The sequence below is a fragment of the Heloderma suspectum genome, chromosome 1 (assembly GCF_057233095.1).
Source record: "Heloderma suspectum isolate Gila_16-S chromosome 1, 16-S_ref, whole genome shotgun sequence".
Lineage (NCBI taxonomy): Eukaryota > Metazoa > Chordata > Lepidosauria > Squamata > Helodermatidae > Heloderma > Heloderma suspectum.
Window position 1 is genome coordinate 73888695 of NC_139458.1, and position 21031 is coordinate 73909725.

A 21031-nucleotide genomic window follows, 5' to 3' on the forward strand; every position below is an offset into this window, starting at 1 on the left:
TCTGGCCTCCCCAGCCTCCTTCCCTCCCTGATACCTCAGCTAGATGGGCGAAAAAGCCTGTCTAGTTGAAATGCAGAGCGGGAGAAGCACGGAGGCGAAGATTGCCACAGCCACTCCCCCCACTCTGCATTGGATGGCCGTCCCCATAGGATTGCACCCTAAGTTTAAGTAATTGAGTTTACTTTTAAATGGGTTATAAGTTTTGTTATAAATGGAGCTACAAGCTGCTGAAATCAAAGAAATCTAGCATCTCTTAATTTTTGCCAGTTCATGAGAAGCAGGCAGAAAGTTAAAGATGAAAACAAAGTAACAACTTATTATTATTATTAAATAGATTTATAAACCGCTGACCATATTTAAAAATATCTCTAAGTGGTTTACAAGAAAATTAAATACATTAAATACATGATCTATATTAAAATACACTATAATTTCTAAAACATTTATATAAAACTTTAAAACCAACATAGCACCATAATTACAAACAAGCAGACTGGGCAGCACACTCACTCAGGGTAGGCCTGGATTTAAAAAAAATGGGTCCTTAGGTGGCACCTAACTTGTAATGGGTGGAGGAGAGACACCCCTTTCCTCAGAATTAATTGTAGGCAAGTTTCCTGCCCTGCTAGCTTCATCATGTTGGTGAGGCAGGGTGATTTTGCCCAAAGCATCAGATTAATAGGAATTTAGTTATGATTTACATAGGGGTTATAAAGATAAACTAATGCAACTAAAATATAGTTCAATATTCTAAATTCAGATACACTTAAACACTTATCTTTCACCTCCTTTGTGCTGCTTTGTATTTTTGTGAATCTCAAGGTCACAAGGCCAGGAAGAGTTGGATTCCTTCCAACTCCAAACTCTTTAGACTTGTTCCTTCTCCTCTCCTGAGCTTTTGGAGCAATCAGGGCAATAAGCTTGTTGTTCCTAATATCCACAGGATATTCAGAATAAATGGATGCTGCCTGCCAGTGTCCTCCACACCCAGTACTTTTGAGGTCTATACAGGAGGACAGAAACAAATCCATCAACCTCGAGAACGGGGGTAGGTAACCTAGTGCCATCCAGACATTTTGAACAACAACTCTGATAACCATTGGCCATGCTGACTGCAGCTGATGGAAGTTGTAGTCCAAAAATATCTGAAGGGCACCCGGTTGCCTATCCCATTCTAGATGAAATGTCAACAAGAGGAAGTCCACAAGCAAAGAAGGCACTGAATCCTTCTTTGTTCTCTTGTGGACATGGCAGTGCCATTTTCGGGGTGGGTGGGTGGGTTCCAAGCCTTCACATATCTACCTGAGACAAGTAACAATTTCCATAGATTTTGGTTAAAGGTAAAATTTGATCAGAATTTCAGTTTGTATAGTAGAAATTGTTTTCATGAGCAATTGAAGTTCCAAGTTCTTGTAGCATAGCACCTCTCAGTTCAACCCACAGCCTCAGTGTCCCCAGAACTAAGCATATGTGGAGCATGAAGTTCATACATTTTGGCTATGCGAACATTTTGTACTTGTGGTTAGGAGAACATGGTTACTGTATAATTACCAAGTTTGAATTTTGAGTGCACAGGAAGTAGTGTGATGGTCTTGGTTAGGTCAAGGAAAACCAAATGAGCTATATAAATTGTGGAGGCCACCTTATCAGCACCCTGCTAAAGTAGTAGCAAAATATCACCCAATTATCTTACAAAAGAGTCAACAAAAAATTAACGTACTGAATAAAAGGCACTATGAAAAATGCCTATAGATTGATAGTGTGAAAGAGTGACCATGTTGTTGGTATGTGTTGCATGTTGGCAGAAATCATGCATTTATTTTAACATCCCATTCACCTGCATGCCTTGCACGAATTAACAGCATTGATGTTGTCTGCTCCCATTTTAGTTAATGGCACTGCCTCTGCCTTCAGTGTGCTTGCTGCTAAATCAACTCAAACTACTGTAGCACCCACAGTAATACCAGTTCGTGAAACCAATCCTTGGGCTCATGCCCCTGCTGCTCCAGCTGCTGCTAAAACTGGAGCTGCAGCCTCTCTTTCTGGTAAGACTGGACACAGATCCTGTGTATTGCTTTTAGAGGGTTAAAATATGTGGTACTGGATTAGAAGAACCTTGGTCTGACTTTAGTTTTTTTAAATATCCAAAACATACTTTGTGTGATGGGAAAGCAAACACATCAGTTGTAGAAGAAATGAATAACTGGGCAGGAGCGTTTGAGGTGCAATGTTTTCCTTTATTTCAGTATATAGGGAAGAATTAGATGGGTTGAACCAATGGATAAGAACTTACTACAAGAGCAAGACTTATTTCAGTAACCAGGATACCTTTCATTTTAAAAAGTTAACTATATGACCCTTCAGGAAATTGGAAGTTATCAGGCATAATTGGACTTCCAGAGACCCTAAAATCTAGTATCTACATTCAACTTTTTCTGGTGATAAAGCAGATGGAGAAAGTAAGGTTCCAGTTATGAGTCGTAGTAGTAGTACTTTTAAAATATAAATGTAGATGCAGATTCCCAAAACCTATATACAATGGAGGAGGACTATTATTTCATGCTGTGCTTTGGGTAGTGAAGATCACTACGACATGAGACCTCTACCACACAGAGGAAGGTTAAGGTAGTTTTGAAGCATGCAGCAGCACATGAGACCATGTTTGTTGGTTTGTTTATTTTATTATATTTCTATACTGCCTTTCTGAAGCCAACCAAGGCAGTTTACAAATGGTTCAGAAAGTAAAAACTATAATCAAATAAAAACATAGTAATACATTAAAAAAAGCAACCTTAAAAACCATATCAACGATTTATGCAGCCATGTTAAAAAGATGTGTCTTGATCCCCTTCCTGAATGGGGAGAGAGTGGGGACCAGTCGCAACTCCAAAGGGAGTGCGGTCCAGAGTTTGGGAGCCACAGAAACATGTTCCTGAGTATGCAGAAGCAGCATGAGACTTGTGCTGCTTCTGTAATATGAGAGCTCCCTCTTTTCCATATCCTCTGGTACACGCAGAGGACTTGGGCAAAGGGAGAGGCCGGTACTGAAAACACACAACAGCTGGCTACTGAGCCAAACCAAATTTGTAGACCCTGTCGTGCCATATAATGTGTCCAGCTATTCTGCAATGCTCTTAAGAGGAGCAACCTCACACAGCATCCCTCTAGCCAAGTTCTGTCTCCTGCCTTGATTAGCATCTGCCCTCCAAGGTCTGAAGCTGATACATTTCATAATCTTAGGCAGGAATTACCCGGGGCTTTTTACACAAAACATACTCTACCACTGGGGTATAACACCTATTTTAGTTGAAGAAAAAATCCAACAGCCTCAAGACCCAGCAGCAGCAAAGTTTGAGGATGGTGGGGAAATAGGATAGTAACATATCATTTCACATATGAAGAATAAAGAAACTTGGAAGACGAGGAGGTTGGTTGGGGTTGAGCTTTGATAGCAAAGACAGTGGGTGGGTGGGAGGCAGGATCCAGAAAAAAAATTGCATTAAGTTGAAAAGAAAAAATGAGTTGAAGTAAACTGAAATATTAAGTATTAAACATTACAGACCAATTAGAGAGAGGTTAACAGACTGAATTGCGTAGAAAGAGTAAGCAAAGAGTAGAACTGAAGGAAGGGAAAGAATGAAAGCAACAAACTGTCAGTAAGTACAATTTCAAACTACAGTATCACTTTTTTTTTCTTTTTTTTTTTACAAATTGAGAATTCTGTGTGGTTGGGTACATATATGTAGAAGACAGTGCAAATATCTCACGCATACAGTCCTGTAATCTGATCTGGTTACTGGACAATGGACTTGAATGTGCCCCTGATTCCAAACTGGAATGCATACATCTCCCAGTGCCTGAAAACCTTAGGCTAGGTGATGACAGCCTGATCCATTCCTGTAGCCCAGTTTTCACAAGTAACACTCACCTTTACTGAGCTTTAGAGCTTTCTGGAAATGGTGAATGGAGACAGAATGGGAACAAGAACCTGTATATGTCTTCTCCTCCTTTATAATGTCCAAGCCTACTTCCAAAATCTGTCTTCAGGCATAACTTCATAGAATCATAGAACAGTAGGGTTGGAAGGGGCCTATAAGACTGTTGAGTCCAACCCCCTGCTCAATGCAGGAATCCAAGTCAAAGCATCCCTGACAGATGGCTGTCCAGCCTCGTCTTGAATGCCTCCAGTGTGGGAGAGCCCACCACCTCCCGAGGTGATTGGTTCCATTGTCATATTGCTCTAACAGTCAGGAAGTTTTTCCTGATGTTCAGCCGGAATCTGGCTTCCTCTAACTTGAGCCCATTATTCTGTGTCCTGCACTCTGGGATGAGCGAGAAGAGATCCTGGCCTTCCTCTCTGTGACAACCTTTCGAGTACTTGAAGAGCACTATCATATCTCCCCTCAGTCTTCTCAAGGCTAAATGTGCCCAGTTCTTTCAGTCTCTCCTCATAGGGCTTTGTTTCCAGTCCCCTGATCATCTTTGTTGCCCTCCTCTGAACCCTCTCCAGCTTGTCTGCATCCTTCTTAAAGTGCGGTGCCCAGAACTGGACACAGTACTCCAGATGAGGCCTAACCAGTGCTGAGTAGAGGGGAATTAGTACTTCATGTGATTTGGAAGATTTCTGTAGATAAGACTGCAACTTCATGTTTACATTTGATCAGTTTAAAAAATCTGCTGTATTAGTTGCAGCAGAGGAATGTATTTCTCAACTGCTGATACAAAACTGACTACCCTGGCCAGATTATGGGTAGAAGTGGTTTCAGGGTACTCCATGAGATCCGTTATCAAGCAACGGTGATTAGAAACAGGATGAAGAGTATCCCTTGCTGAGATTTTACCCTAACATCTGTTTTCTGTCACAGGTGCTGAATGGAGTAATAACTCGGGAGCTGCTTCACCAAATACGTTCCAGGCAAACCATAGACGCACTCCCTCGGAGGCAGACCGTTGGTTGGAAGAGGTATCCAAAACTGTCCGGTCACAGCAACCACAGGCACAGCCTTCAGCTCCCCAGCCACTTCTCCAGCCTCCTGTTGGAGTTTCTCAGGCAGCGCCAGGTTTTCCAGTCAACACCTTCATTGCACCTCAGCCAGTGCCTGTTGGTGTGGTTCAGCCCATGCAACCCACATTTATCCCAGCTCAGCAATATGCTGTAGCGAACGGAATGCCCTATTCAGCTCCCAGTGTACCAGTGGTTGGAATCACCCCTTCCCAAATGGTAGCTAATGTCTTTGGCACTGCAAGTCACACTCAAGTATCCCACTCTCATCAGTCGCCCAGTCTTATAAAGCAGCAGACATTCCCTCAGTATGAAACTAACAGTGCTACTGCCAGCCCTTTCTTTAAACCTCCTGCCCAGCAGCTCAATGGCTCAGCCGCTTTCAATGGTGTGGACACTGCCAAATGGCCCACAGAGGACAAGCATGTACTGCCACCTGCAGCGGCTCAGCAGGTTGATCCATTTGAAGCACAGTGGGCAGCACTGGAAAGCAAATCAAAGCAGCGCAGCAACCCATCACCAACTAATCCTTTCTCGAGTGAATTGCAGAAGACCTTTGAGATTGAACTTTAAGCAGTCCTGTGGCTTGTACTTCATCTGCGTGTATGTATGCTGGGATTGGATGTAAGGGGATACTGGGAGCAGAGGGGACTTGGGAGCAGCATTCTCTAGTTGCCAATGTCCCTATGGAATCAGAGTGGGCATACAGAGAGGAAACAATCATGGGGAGGGGGAGGAGGCTCCCAGCCCCAGCCACATAACAATTGGGAAATAATCTAGGATATGTACCCGTACCCACCTGCCATCCTGCTTGGGAACTTGAATGGCAAAGGAAACCTCAAAAGGGTTGAAGATGGGAACTGAGCCCTGAAGCCCTTTTCTCCCAAGTACTTCAGAAGACCTCATAAGATGAAAAGCAAATGACTCGCCGCTATCTTTAGAGTGTGTCTACCTTCCTGTCAGTGACCCATTCCCCTGAGGGGAAGAGAGGAGTAATGGGGATAGAGGCACAGTGATGAATGGGCCGAAGGGGAAAATGTGAAAGCTGCTCAGCGTATGCTGTCAGTGGAAAAGGATGAGCTTCCATTTTGAGTAACAAAATGATTATTATATATGAAATAAAGCCAAAATCTTTATTTTTATGCATTTTAGATTATTTTAAATAGTTCTAGATATTAAAAGCTAATGAGTTGTAAGTAATCTTGCCAAAGTTATAAAGGGGGGTTGGATGTAAAATTGTACATAAGATTGATTTATCACTGATTACGGTCAGTAATGTGGGAGTAGGGTGGGGAGCAGAGTTCCTAGCTTGTTCTTGTATGTTCATTGTAAGTAGCATATTGCAATCACAATCATGAATCATGACCAATAAAAAGAATCATTATAGAGTAGTTTAAAAAGCAGTATTGTCTTGGTTTGAAAACAATTGGTAATTTTTATCTTTTTTTTTAAAGAAATCAAACTAGATGATATTAGAGTACATATAGGATCTTTCATGTACTCCTGCAGTTTCCTTGTCTTAAATCTGTTTTTACTCTACTGTGACAACTGTTATTATATCTACGATCAGGTCTACTTGGGAACCCATTTTATGTGCATTAAATAGATATTTTTTTTTAAGAAAAAAGCTTTCCCCCCATTGTTCTATGTGAAAGCTTGTGGCTAGACTGCAGCTATTCCATGTTCTTCCTTTGGCAGATCATGAAATCCATCTCATTTTTAATTTTACTCTTAAAATTTGGCCTTACAAGCAAATGTAAGTTATATATTTGTACTGATGATTTATAATCTGCTTTAACAGAAATAAATGTTGGTAGTAGATGATATGGCTTTCTCAGCAGGCTTCCTTGTACTTTTCCTACAGCCTTTACTCTTCAAACTTGGGTTCATCTGATACACATCTGACCTACCAAACTTAGTGCAGGATACATGTTCCCATTTGTATTTTTGTAAGGAACTGATTACTTAAACTAGGAACTCTTCGAGACTTTTGGACACTCAGTTTGTCCTTACTTTAATTGGAGTTCTGGAGTGTAGAAGTGCAATCTCAAGGTTTCTGAGTTCTCTGTTTGGGGAATGTGGTTCTTCATGTACCTTCCTCTGATCTCGCACTGTATTGCCACCTTGTTTTTGTTAAATGGTTGTCACCACACTACTCAGGAGAGACCCTGAAGAGCATTATGTGCTTGTTCTAAGCATCATTCATATTCCTTTCATCCCAGGGGCAGGGGTAGGGTTCAGGCTGTGGGCTGCAGTGAGGAAAAGATGGAGGAATGGATTGAGAAAAATAATATTGCACACAGTTCAAGACTGTTCCTGACTACATAATTGTCACTGGAAAATAGTTCATGCTACTACTATTTTAATTTTTCTAATAGAAAGCATGTCTACCTGTACTAAAACATAACCACACATTTCAGGTAGTTATTTGTGAATTTGGATCACATCAACCTGCACCTTAGTACAAATCCATTCCATCTCTTTTTGTTCTCAGTCTGTCCATGACTTCTGAAAATGTAAATGTATTTACACTCCCAGAGTTGACACTGAAAGAACAATCAGATGTTGTCATCTTAATGTGTTGCACAAAGCCTAAATAAATTTCTCTTGGGATCAAGAATTCCTATAAGGTGTTTTTTACACTATTGCAACTTTGAAGAACAAAGGGACAATTATTGCTCATGTCCAAATACCTTGAGGTTGCACCTCTGTTACAGAAATGCTTTTCTCACAGAGCACTGATTACTTATGGCAGGGGTGTCAAACCTCTTTCAGCCCAAGGGCTAAATTAAATTTTGGAGAAGCTGTTGGGGGCCAGCATTCCAGTGGTGTCCAGGACCAAAAGCAAAAGGAAGTGGGTCCAAAGACTAAAGAGACAGGGACAAAACCCCCAAATACCAGCATATTTTAGCTTAAAGCTCTTACTGGCAATAACAGCCCTAGGAGAGCCATTTCAACCTTTTAAAAATGGGAAAAACTGCGAACGCTGGGAAACCACCAAACAATTGGGAAAAGGGGGGGTGAGGCCATCTGGGGGAACCCCAGGCAGGGCAGCATTCAGCTCACTGGCCAGAGATTAGACACCCTTGGCTTATGGGGATTGTCTTGTGGAATGGGGTTAAACGTGTGTGATGACCAGTTGATTATGGTTATGTAATCTCCATACCAGTTTATGAACACAAATGACTAAAAGTGATTTCCTCACCTACACACTTCCCTGCTGTTCAAATCAGCATTGGAGTGCTCATTCAGGACTAATTTACAAATAGAAAATAGCACCACTGTCTCAACACCCTATGTTCTGTCATTTTAAGAACCCTTATTATGCCATTTAATGAAGCATTAGCACATAATTGACTGCTTTGGCTGTCCACTTCCTGGCTGTGAAAAGCTGGCCCTAGAACCGCCACCTAGCCTCTTTAACACTCCAAATAGTAGCATGGCTGTGTGTCTGCGGCAAGGTTACTATCCCAGTCCATTTTGATGGGAATGGAGTATCATCCTACTGGCACTGGATTGGGTTTCATGGTAAGTATCACTTTGAGAAAAGCATGTGCCTTATCTTAGACCTATGCAATTCCTCTGATTTTAAATTTTGTAGTATAACACAGGGGTAGGCAACTTCTGGGGGTCAGGAGCCATATTACTGCAAGAACCAACTGTGGGCTATGCCCCTCCCACACCAGAATTGCTCCTGTAATGGATACCCTTCACCCATGATATTAGAAGAAAACAAAGCAGACAGGGAGCATGAACCTTGTTTACAGGCATAATCACACTCCTGGGAAGTTTCTAGGCATGCAATTCTGCATACAACAAGGCATGTGCTCACTTTGTGCTTTGTTTTCTTCGGCAATTGCTTTTATTTGCTGCTGCCGCTGCTGTAGTAGCAGCAAATTCGGTGGGGGCAGCCCCCCCCCCCATGACTCGGGCATTTTGCAACACTAGAATTGATATGGTAATCTTTCGGCATGCCTTACCTCTCCCATGAAAAGAATGTCTAATTGTAAGAAGATGTAGCCTATCTTAAGTTTTGCTCCCTTGGCAGCTGCTAGTTTTTCATTTCATATTTGAGTACTTTCGCTGAAGTTAAAAATGCTGCTTTCTCTCTCCTCCGTACAGACTGCAGGGAGAGTCTTAAACCATTCATGTAGCCTGCCATGACAGCCGTAATTTTAAGATTTATTTCTAGTCTGCTCATTGTAGATCACTGTTCAGGGTTGCTATTTTGCATACAGTGCAAGCTCCAGATTTTTGAGAGCCTTTGGGCAAGACATCAACTGCCCGCCCCCCAGCAAGTCTGCTTTATCACCACCAGCAGGTATTGTTCATCATCCTCTTTTTCATTGCTGCCACTTGCATGCTTAACAGACAGGCAGAGGTATCTCCTGAGCCTCTATACTGCCACTGTTGTCTGGGCCAGAGCTAGAGGTAGGTGATCAAGCATGTTGCAATGGTGGAGCGGGGGGCTCTTGACAGTGGGTCCCTGCTGTGGTGTGAGCCCTCAGCAGGTGCCCAACCATGCCTATCCTTGACCACAATTAAATAACAAAATTAATAAATTAATGAAAAGATGGCCCTGAAGATCAGCAAAGAGGACTATTGTGTGGTGAAACTTGGCTTTATTTATTAGTAGCGTCCATAGCTTTCGGCAGCAATCCTTTGTGGAAAAAGCTGCACATGGACCTGGTGCTTCCTGATGGTGGAGTGGAAAGTTTACCTACATATGTTAGGTACAATTCCTTATTAGTTCAGCTATAAAAGTTCACCACATAAACATGAGGTTTAGAAGGCAATTTCTTCTGTGATTAAAAGAACTGTACTTCTCATTCATTCCACATGGTCTGTGGAGTTTACTGGCATATATGGTGTGTAAAAGAAAAAGACCGTTTTTCTTTTGCACTTGATCTGGAAACCCACCCAACTGAATTTGTTTATAGTAGGTTAATAAAGTTGACTGACTGCTTTGAACTCCCATTACCTCACCTGAACTTCCTTGGCATCAGTGGTCATCCGTAGATGCTACAAATTAAGCCTATCTGGCTGTGATTAACCAGAGGATAAACAAAGAGGCAGACCAATACTTTGAAGCATTGACATCCTAGCAGCCACACATACTTGTACTCATGTGCATGAAAGATCCCGGAACTTGCCCAACAGATTCTTTTTCTTCTTTAGGAGACTTTGGTTGCAATCTTATACCTGTTGACCGTGGAGTAAACGCCATTGAACTAGTGCAATCCTTTGCCTGTTTACTTGGAAGCAAGTCCCACTGTGTTCAACAGGCCTACTCCCCATAGAATTGCAGCCTTACTGTCTTACGGATTTTTGGTATACAAGACACTACCCAAATTCCTATACATTTTTCAGCAACCTCAAAGTCTCCTGCAGTTCTGCCTAATTCTAAACATTGTTTATATGTTGCCAAGACCTCTTTGTTAGTACTCACATGTATCTGTTGTGAAACAAATGCACTTGTGTGCTTGTAACTCTTGAAAGCTGAAAAGCAGTGATTGTACGACACTTGAGATAACCATATAGGGAAAAGATTCAAGGTCAACGCGCTGAGTTTCCACAAATGGTGGTCAGCAATTTTTCTTATGCAAATGATTGGCTTCCTTTTCATCTTTGTATGTCCTTTAAAGGTGAGTGTTGCTCACTATCATTGATCTGTCTCGAGATGTCTTTCTCTCTTGCACTTTACTCTTGTCCATATTGCTTGGTAAGCTTTGTCAGAGAACGTCTTGTTTCCTTACATGTGCAGGTCAGCCAGTTACTGGAGAATTAGGTGTTTCTCCTGGTTACAGAAAGCTTATGAACGTGGAGGCTTGACTACTGCCACATGTTCTACCTGTTGTATTGGCCATACGGACTTCCCAGTGTATATGCTTCAGTAAACAAATCTGAGATTGCTTCTTGAGAAATTGCCACTAGGAAATACAATTCTTTTATCTGGAGTAGGGCTGCAGGGGTGGGTGGGGGATGAGGGGAAGCATGAGGCTCAGCCATGGTGGCGAGAACAACTGGCACAGCAGAAGCTGGAGTAATACTCATTACCACATAGCTGAGCCTTTACAATAAGGTCACAGTTGGCAAGGTGTGGTTGGTCAACACATTCCCTGCTTAGGTCTGCAGGGAGCAGCGCAGGCACTGGAGGAGGAGAAAGAAGACAGAGGTTAGCGTACCCTTGAATAGCATTTGCAAACAGGCTGTATTTCAGAAGCAGCTAAGACTATAAATGTATTTACTTCCTGGAATGAGAATTGTGGGTATACAGAATGAAGGTGCTGCACCTGCAAATCTCTTTAGTATGAAATCCACATTTTGAAAGACATTAAAAAGGTAGAAATGGCGAATAATAACAGCAGGACTGCAGAGCACACCCACCTTCTGGCCTCTTCTTGGTAACTTTCACATATGTACTGGCACTGACAGAATTGCTGCCACTGTAGGCATTGCAGGTGTAGGACCCCTCATCACTGATCTGCACATTGTTTATAAGCAGGCTTCCATCTTGAGACATCTGGACATGATTGCCTTCCGCTCTCACCGGAACCCCATTCCTGAGCAGAAATAAGTTACCTTGCTGTCACATACTTTGAAATGGAGACTCCTTGTACCAACTATAGTACATGCCCTGATAGAAGGAAATGAAGGCAGGAATGCAACCTTATTAACAAACCCACATTAACAGAACCTTCTAAGGAACACTTTCTCATAAACTGGGATAAGCCTTGAAGAATAAAGTAAACCTGGATTCAGCAGAGCTCTAGCAGACACTAGTTTTTGCTTGACAATTGCCTAATGTTTCAGTGGTACTGAAGGGAAGGAAGGGAAAAGTAAATACTGTGGCTCAATTTTCCTCTTTACCTTGACCATCTTATGCTGACGTTGTTTCCTGTCACAACACATTGAAGCCGAGCAGTTTCCCCCTCTAATGCAGACAGGCTGGGTTGCAGATAACTGATTCTCAACTCTCCTGAGGAGGAAAATGGTTTTGTCAATCCCAGCAAGATTCTGCCAAGGATGCTGGAATAATGCTCGGAAAACACAGCTCTTAACTCTAACAACCCAAAGACCTGCTGCTTGTGTGAACTTGGCCTCTAGCTGGACACTAGCCTACTGTAAAGTGTGGGAAAGAAATCTCAACACTACTTACCACAATAGGATCTTTGTCTAGAAACGTTATGATGTAACCATCTCTTTTCATGGCCCTCCTCTAGCAGCAAAAATATGAACTCTTGACTTGGCAAGAAAAAGTCACATGGCCAATTGAGTTAGAGAAGTAGCTCCTTCCAGAGTCACTTCTCTTGCTCTAAGGATTTGTAATCTCCATTACGAATTTAATCTGAAACTAGCATGACTGGCATTCCTCCTCCTCCACCACCACAAAAAAGCCTATGCATTTTTAAAGGTGCTAAGTGGTCTTCTAGATCTCCCCTCTCCCTGGCAGAGCAACAATTTATGGGAGTCTAAATATTTAGACCAGGGTTGTTTTGTACTGTAAATAAACATGCTTGTGGCCTCAAATGTGGTACTGGGTAATATTACTGATGAAGCTGAACTTGTCTGATTCACTTAAGTAGCCATTCATGTAGGTGGCTGCTTGAAATAAAACCATATAGGAGCTGATGTCTTGTGTGTGAGTGGCTCATTTGGGGCAATTTTTTAAAAATCCACAACACTACAAACCCCGTTTTATTGTATTTGTTGTCATTGTCAGTTGCAGTTGCCCAAACTCTGCAGGGATCCACTCACACTAATAGCTCCCACCCCAGTTGTGTTGTAGGTATGAATCCTATCTCAGCAACTGCCATTGGATCAACAGAGGAGCCAAAAAATGGAGCACCTCCCTTATTTTCCACCCACACAAACTCATTATAGCATTCCCTTAAAATCAAAGCAAAGCTCCTCCAGGCCCTTTCCCCCCAGCACCTCTAGGTCTGATCTGGACTCTTCTCTGATCCTGGTCCTGGCCATTGGAAGCAATGCAGGTAAAGAAGCCAGCATCTTCAGCAGCAAGGCGACTGATCACCAGGGCACCATCAGACTGCTGCCTGTACCTAGAAGCCAAAAGGAAAAAATACTATGAACTTTAGAACAAAAGATTAAAGACATTTATTTATATGGTTCAGGCTTTTTACTGTTAACTTATTTGTGGAGTTAATTGCTCAAAATATATTCTGAATGTGGTTAATGTGCTCCCAAATCTCATGCATACACAAATATAACTCTCTTATGGCCTCTTGAAGATCAGCTGTCATCAGCCCTGCCTGACTACTGCAAAGTAAAACAAAAACAAGCAGGACCAGTCTTTCTCTCTCTACATTCATCCTTTTGAACAGCTTGCATAATGCCGATGAGTTTCACCCACTTCCCTCAGTTTAACGGTAAAAGCGTAATGTGTGCTTTGCTGTCAATTACTGTGTAATGATGAAGAACTGTCAATCCCTGGCTGTCAACTGTCAGACAATCCGTTTTATTATATCATTCTAGTGAATCTGGTAATTGACTTGAACCAGAACAAGGGCTGAGCAAGTCGCTAAAAGTGGATGGGTTGGGGTGGGTGGATGGATGGAGCAGGCCTGCACAACATAAAGGACAGCCCCAATATGATTACAGCCCTCCTGCCAGCTCTTTATTATATCTTTGAGCATTGCTACATCTCCACCATTCTCTGAATTCAGAAGTGCATACTGGATTTGGAGTCATGCTGTACAACCCACTTTTATCTGAACCTCCTTCACTGTTGTGATTTGCTGGGGGAGTGAAAACCATGTGCAGTTTTGTCAATGTAGTAGGAAAACTAGAGGAGACCGAAACAGTAGATTGTCTGAGGGAAGAAAAGGGGTGTGTGGGGGGGTGGGGGGGTGAGTATAGAGAGACCTGGGAATGAAGAAAGAAAAACAAGGGGATAATAGAGATGGGAATACAGAGAGACCTATGGTGGTACAGTGAGAGCAGCTATAGGCTGCAGAGATATAATAGCGTATAACTAAGAAGTTAGGTTCTAGTGAGACTTGTGAGTTGGGGACCACAAAGAGAAGGGGTAGCTGAGAAACGGTAGTGTGGAAATATGTGTGGGGATGGCAAACAGAAATTCAGGGGAGGTAACAAATGGGGATGCAGAGAGACCTGAGGGTAGGGAAACAGAAAAAGGGGATAACTGAGTTGAAGGTGAAGATCTGTGGTGACGCGCTCTCTCTCGCTCTCTCACTCTCTCTCTCTCTCTCACACACACACACACACACACACACACAGAGAGAGAGAGAGAGAGAGCGAACACCTGCTATGGGGCGCAACCAGAAAAGAGTTAGCAGAGAATTTTTAAAAACAACTACTACACACAGTTAAAATTGCAACAAAATGCCTGTCCATAATTAATGTAGTTACATGGCCCTATTGTTAATAAACATTGCTCTGTGCATCCCCAGTACAGAGAGAAAAAGATGGGATAGTAGTTAGTTACAGTAGATGGGAGAGTGTCTTAGTTGCAGCTTACCTGGGAGAGGAGATGGGCTGTCCATCCTTCTGCCACTCGATGGTTAATGAAGGCAAAGCCTCTACACGGCAAGGCAATCTGACTCGCTCACCAATGTTCGCATCCACCACTGAAGGCTCATTCTTATACATTTTTAACCTGTAAAGCAGATGCGTTCAGCATCAGAAAAGCATCAGAATTCTAGTCCTGCCTTTTTAAACCTGGATAATGCAACTGAATCCCTTTCCTTTATTTCCCTGATGGACACCTGTGCAATGCCTGCCCTCACCCCTCTGAGTATGTAGTGGCTTCTCATCTTGATCTGCGCATAAATGGATTTCTGCAGACGCTCCACTGCAGCCAGCGTGCTGCTTCTGTCTTAACACGTTACGCAGTGCAGGCTTCTGTAAACACCGCTTTCCTGAGTGTTCCCTTGGCTGCAGGCCTAGAGAATGCCTCTAGCCACAAGAATGCTGTGTAACAGCATGTTCGTTGGAGTGGCGTCTTTGTAGTGGGCCTGGCTCTGTATGGGGCTCCCTACAAAAAGGATGGAGGAATTCCAACAAAATGTAGCTATTGTAACATCTAGCTATTTGGGAACCTTCACTAGCCACTCAACCCACACAGCAAAGGGTAGGAGGTTCACTTGCATCAGCCAAGAGGAAAGAACCTCAAGGCTTAACAGTCAGTACCGGGGGGACAGCTGACTTCCCTTCCCCTCCCCAGCTACCTAGACTTAGTGCATGTGTACTGGTCTCAGATTAGACATTCCCTGTTGCTAAGGCTAGCAGCTGGCCAGGAAAGGATGGATGGAGGTGGCTGATGGAGCTGGGAGTGAGCAAGCCAGCCTAGCTGCCCCAAAGCCCTCATGCTCTTCTGGACTGGGGAAGAATGAACAGTAGTTTGCAGCACTGCTGCAATCTATTCAGATGGCTCAGGATGATCCTGGATGGAGCAGCAGCTATGGTGACTACTGTCATCACTGAAACAGTGCACAAAGGACTCTAACCCACCACCATTGACAGGAGAGGCATGACAAACCCCAGGAATAACTGCACAGGTGGGCAACTTGTGACCCTCCATATGTTTTGGCCTACAACTCCATGATTCCTCACCATTGGCTATGGAATGGAAGTTGTAGGCCAAAACATCTGGAAGGCTACTAGTTGCCCACCCCTGAGCTAAAGAAAGAGGAAGATTCTTCCCTTCTATTGTGTCCCCTACCTCATCACAGTATTTCCCAGTCCTCACTTGCACAGCAGAATTCCAGCAGAACGTGATTCACAGTTGTTACCTTGAGATGATTCCTGTCTACACAAGGCAAGGAATTCCATTCTATTTCAGTTACCACCACCACAGTGCTCACTTGGAAACCAGGCTACTGAGCTTCATTAGAAAACTGTATACAATAATTACTAGAGTTAACAACTATTTAAATAATCATTTGTATCAAGAGCCCTGATCTCGCCAGGGTTAATGACGCTTGCAGATATGGTTTTATTTCCAGAACTACTTTTTCTTCCTTTAAGACTACTACTCTGATGCCGGCTTCCTTTCCTTTCCTTGAGGGACCAAGAAAAATGCAGAGAAGTGTTCAAGGCAGAGTATGGTTTTATTAAAACAACTTAAGGATCAACAATTACTTAAAATGAGCCTCACTGCTTTCAGTGTTGCCTGACCAGGACTACTGAGGCGAGACCGCGTTCTACGTAAAACCTGGATTGGAGCTGCTCCGTATTCCAGTATGTTAAAACTGCTAGGAAAATGTGGAACTGATTTCTAAACACTTCGCCAACCAGCTATTTTTTATGAGGTTGCTGTAAACACCACTACTGATAAATAAATGTATGTATTTTTACACTGTATTTATTTTAAATTATTTCTAATCTGGTTATTAAAAATACTCTCTAAGTGATGAGTAACAGAGCCCCATCCATCCTCACATAGGTCAGCCTCCAAATAATTCTCCAATCAGCCCACAATGCTGGAGGGCCAGCCTGGTTTACAATACTGTGGAAAATATGGGATGATGCGGGATGCTAGTAGCTTTACCTGTATATTATATGAGGATGTATGGAGGAGACAAGTGACTGCCCGCTATTAATTCCTGTACCAAACACTCTGTGCTGGTGATTCTGACCATGAGTAAGCTGATGATTTGTTCCCTGTGCAGCAGCAGATCCAGGGATTTCTAAAGAGAGAGAGAGAAATCTGACTAAGGGTGTCTGTACATTAAAAAAAAGAAACTCGCAGTCCTACCATTGTGGAGCCATTCCGTGTTTACCACAGGCTCCCAGATAGCGAACATGTGATTGCTGAGAGGGGAAGTTTTTAATTTTCAGTGTTCCACAGATCTCAATGAAACGGCACCATCTAGTGGCTGTTTAATAGTGCAACAACAAATGTACACAGGGCAAATCTGGGATATTTAAATACTTCATTATCTCTGGGTCTTTTTAACATGGAATAACCGGGAAATTATTCCATAATGATGTGCACATCTCTAGATGTGCCCTGGAGGTTGACAATATCATGAAAAGAACATGCAAACTTCCATGAGTGACCCACCACAAGTGCACGATAAAAGCCTCATGTGATGGCACCCTAAAATTGCACCTTAGTTTGTGATACTTTGTGGAGAGGTAGCTTTAGTTATCACATATCACAGCCAGGAAATATCTGTCTTCCTGTTTTCTTTAAAAGGCTCTGAAAACATTCAACTGTTTTGCACCCACAATATGTAACTGGAAACCCAAGCAATGTTTATGTGTTTAAATTTAACCAATGTTGCTCATTGACCATGGAATGTAAGCTCTCTGAAGCCCTGCCCCCTATAACGTTGATCCCCAGTCCTTGTGAAACATAGGAGCAGCTAAGCCAATGATAGCCAGAGGAGTTATGATGGTGCAGCCTATCAAATTTCACTACACCATCAGAGCAGATCAGTGGCTGGCAGGGCAGGAAGAAAGATTAAAGGTGGTATACAAGATGAAATAAATCAATCAGAGGATGAGAATGGGGAGAGCAAGGGCACTGAGAATGGTTGGATGACATACCTGTGAATATACCAAGCAATAATCTCACTTAGGGAAAACATGGAACCTTTCTAGAAACTGTACATTCACCCTCGAGTAGTAGTGCACCTGACAATCCGCTATAAAACTCTTCTGTAGGGGTAACTATATGCATGCCCACTGCTAAAGATATGTACACTGCTACTTTACTAAGTATGGCAGGGAAGGGGAGCATAACACAGTGGCAGGGCAACTGCTTGGCATGCAAAAAGTCCCAGGTTCAATCCCCAGCATCTCCAGGTAGGGCTGGGAAAATTCCTGGCTGAAACACTGGAGAGCTGCTGCCAGTCAGTGTCGACAATACTGGGCAAATGGTCTGATACAGTACGAGGCAGCTTCGTATGTTCCAAAGTTGCCTTCTTGATGGCCATCTGTGCTCCCTCAGAGGCATGACACTGTGTGTACAAGGGCCTACACTCCCCTCATTATGATGCAGGGTTTGGATGTGCCCTGGTCCTGCCAACGACCCAGTTCCTACTGGAGATGGGAAAAAGCAGCTCCCATCTCTCTCTAACTTGGCTAAATCAAGGGGTGGGCGAGGGAAAGGGGAAAGATCTGCATGTGATCACTTACAAAAATACGCTGACAAGACTCTGATGGAGCAGAGCTCCCTCTAAGGACTGACATCACAGATGAGGCAGGGCTGGAAGAGGAAGGTGGCTACTCCTCCCATTGACAGGGACAAAGATTCTAATTTGCATAAATCCTGCCTGTCTGGGCAAGTTGGACGAGTAACCGACAAGAAGGATATTATGCTCCACCAGTGGCAAAGGGCTCATGCAGCATGACCTGTTGATAATACAGCCTGTTGGTTATATTAGATATATTAAATAAAACATTACATGTTTTATTTTTAATACATAAATTAAATTACTTTATGTATTAAATTATACATAATTTAATGTATATATTAAATACATTTTGTTTGTTCAGTCATTCAGTCGTGTCCGACTCTTCGTGACCCCATGGACCATAGCACACCAGGCCTTCCTGTCCTGCGCTCTCTCCCGGAGCGTGCTCAAGTCCATATTCATTGCATCAGTGATGCTATCTAGCCATCTCATCATCTGCCGTCCCCTTCTCCTTTTGCCTTCAATTAAATACATTAGGTATATATTAAGGTATATTGATATATTAATGTATTTAATATATACATATATTGCCTGTTTTGACTGACAGAAAGTGATGAGTTAGCTCAGGTCTTAAAAGAGAAACAATGAGTAACCTTTGATCCTCAATTCCAGCTGCCTGCGCTCTGTCCTTCCATTTGAAATTATGCACATGTAGGTCCCAGCATCCTCAGCTCTGAGCTGGCTGATCACCAAGGAACTGTCAGACTGGTGGTACGTATGCCTGCAGGGAGGAAAATGAGAGCCTTGTCAAATACTGAGACTGACTACAATCAAGCACCAAACCTGCTGTCGGCATCCAATACACGTTAAGAGTATTTAACTAATGATTTGCTGGCTTAAAGGTGAGTGGGCAATGTCTGATGGCATAATGGAGGATGTGGTGTGTGGCTGATCAGGATTTCTGGGACAGGTTGGAGGTGGGGCCCAGGGAATAATGCAAGACACAGACATGTATGTAAAACTTGTTTAGCTTTCATAACATGCACATAGATCACAGGATTCTGCTTCTCTTGGTCCAGAATGTGTGTATTGATCTGTCTAGTATCTGCTAATCATATATACTAATAGCAAACTCAATTCTCTGAACACCAGTCCTTATGTTGCCAAAACAGCAGCAGCACCCATGCACAGGAGGGAGCTATTAGTAGGCTTGGGGGAACCCCAAAACACCCCAGTGGGCACAGAATGTTGGTTGATAGTTGGAGATGGGGAGAAAAATAACCAGAGGGAGGGAAAGTTAATGGAGTGGCTGGAAACCTGAACTCCACATGGTAAAATATCATTGCAGATCCCATTGGTGACAACAGAATGTCCTGCGCTCTCTCCCGGAGCGTGCTCAAGTCCATATTCATTGCATCGGTGATGCTATCTAGCCATCTCATCCTCTGCCGTCCCCTTCTCCTTTTGCCTTCAATTAAATACATTAGGTATATATTTTTCTAATATATTTATTTATTTAATTTTTTTTTGAAATAATCATATATTTGATTATTTCAAATAATAAAGAATAAATAAAATGTAAGAATTAAGTCCATGCTACTATCCCAAAAGCCTCCATGATGGCACAGACTAATAGGGTGGATCCAGGTGTCAGGCTCACCTGTCAGATGTCACTGGCTGCCCATCTTTCTGCCACTCAACTCTGGAGAAACGGGAATTGCCTGACTTGCAGAGAAGACGAATGCTTTGTCCCAAGCCTGCCTCAAGTGCAGAAGATTCTGATCCGTCAATAAGGACCCTGAAAGACACACAGTAGCTTTCCCCAAGGCTCCAAGGTTGCATAAAAAGGCAGGATGACAAATGCTTCCTGAAAACCTCTAACACTTGTCAACACAGTTCTGCAAGGACAATGGATCCTGCATGATTCCCCTCAATAGCAAAAAGTTCTCACATTGCAGAAAGACTCCCCTCTATAGGAATGCATGCGAGTACAAAAATGTTACCTGTTCAGGGAATGTGGGAAGGAAGAGCCTGGTGGGTCTTGATGCTCAAATCCATTCACTATTGACCCATCTGCCCCTGATTCCCTCCTCCACTCTTCACGCCCATGGTGAACTGTCTGACCATTGACGGTCAGACGCTTCTCAGAGTGTCCAGAAGTTATTGTTTCCCCCAAACCATGCAGATGGTTTACTGGATTCTTCCTTCTTTCCCCATAAGCTGCTGACTGATGAGAACCTTGCCGCTGGCGATCTAGCAGGCCAGCCCCTTGCTGAGTCTCCAGTAGGGCATCTATAATCATAGTCCGTCCCCAGCCTCTGTCACTGTGATGTAGTGCCGAGTGAGTTTCTGAGCCAGCTTGAGCAGAGAAAGCAGCTCCTCCTCCATGGCTGTGACTGCTGGATCCTCTTACAGATTGCTGCTGTTGCTGTGCATCTCGCAGGTGAGAACCAAAGTGGATGTTAGGAACCGCAACATGCTGGTGTTGCCTCACATCACTTCTTCCCCCCGATCCATGGCAAGTTTTCATGCACTCCTCTTCAGAAGCAAAGTTGTTCTTATTGCCGTGGCAGCCCCCATACCAGAATCGATTGCATTTCCCAACATCGTTCACAAAGTACCAGCGAGTCGTCCAATCTGAGCAGGGGCCATGGGCACTGGGTAGCAGACAGTTGACAGGGTAAGCTGTCAGAAAACATCAGAAGAGAAATAGTTGTCACAGAGTAAGCAGATGCACATGTTTTCTGCTGATCATTTCCCCTGCTCCCAAATCGCTGATAACAGAAACTTATTCAATAAATCAAGACTGTGAAAGAGGTCAGAAACTGGAAGCCTGCTTTCAGCCCTTCCTCCTGGATTCAACTACATGTCGCTTAGGCATAGCAAGACTGTTTTTCATGGA

At 43.1% G+C, this 21031-nt stretch overlaps 2 protein-coding genes across 20 annotated transcripts in view; one reads left to right on the forward strand and one right to left on the reverse strand.

Annotated features, from left to right (window-relative positions):
* The window catches only part of NUMB (NUMB endocytic adaptor protein), a 120346-nt gene extending 110567 nt beyond the window's left edge, over nt 1-9779 (forward strand). For 6 of the 11 annotated variants that reach the window (XM_084847231.1, XM_084847257.1, XM_084847214.1 and 3 more), the window contains 2 exons: nt 1890-2045; nt 4866-9779. In XM_084847231.1, the coding sequence (XP_084703357.1) occupies nt 1890-2045; nt 4866-5575 (866 nt within the window). In that variant the 3' untranslated portion in view covers nt 5576-9779. The remainder of the gene's footprint in view (nt 1-1889; nt 2046-4865) is intronic. The other 5 variants (XM_084847295.1, XM_084847265.1, XM_084847281.1 and 2 more) reach the window with 1 other exon arrangement.
* The window catches only part of PAPLN (papilin, proteoglycan like sulfated glycoprotein), an 88605-nt gene continuing 67926 nt past the window's right edge, over nt 353-21031 (reverse strand). For 8 of the 9 annotated variants that reach the window (XM_084847168.1, XM_084847132.1, XM_084847159.1 and 5 more), the window contains 9 exons: nt 20133-20814; nt 19790-19927; nt 18783-18910; nt 16536-16674; nt 14505-14642; nt 12938-13065; nt 11873-11981; nt 11390-11565; nt 353-11152 (listed from right to left, as the gene is read on the reverse strand). In XM_084847168.1, the coding sequence (XP_084703294.1) occupies nt 11004-11152; nt 11390-11565; nt 11873-11981; nt 12938-13065; nt 14505-14642; nt 16536-16674; nt 18783-18910; nt 19790-19927; nt 20133-20814 (1787 nt within the window). In that variant the 3' untranslated portion in view covers nt 353-11003. Of the gene's footprint in view, nt 11153-11389; nt 11566-11872; nt 11982-12937; nt 13066-14504; nt 14643-16535; nt 16675-18130; nt 18347-18782; nt 18911-19789; nt 19928-20132; nt 20815-21031 lie in introns of those variants that run through there. The other variant, XR_014789590.1, reaches the window with a different exon arrangement.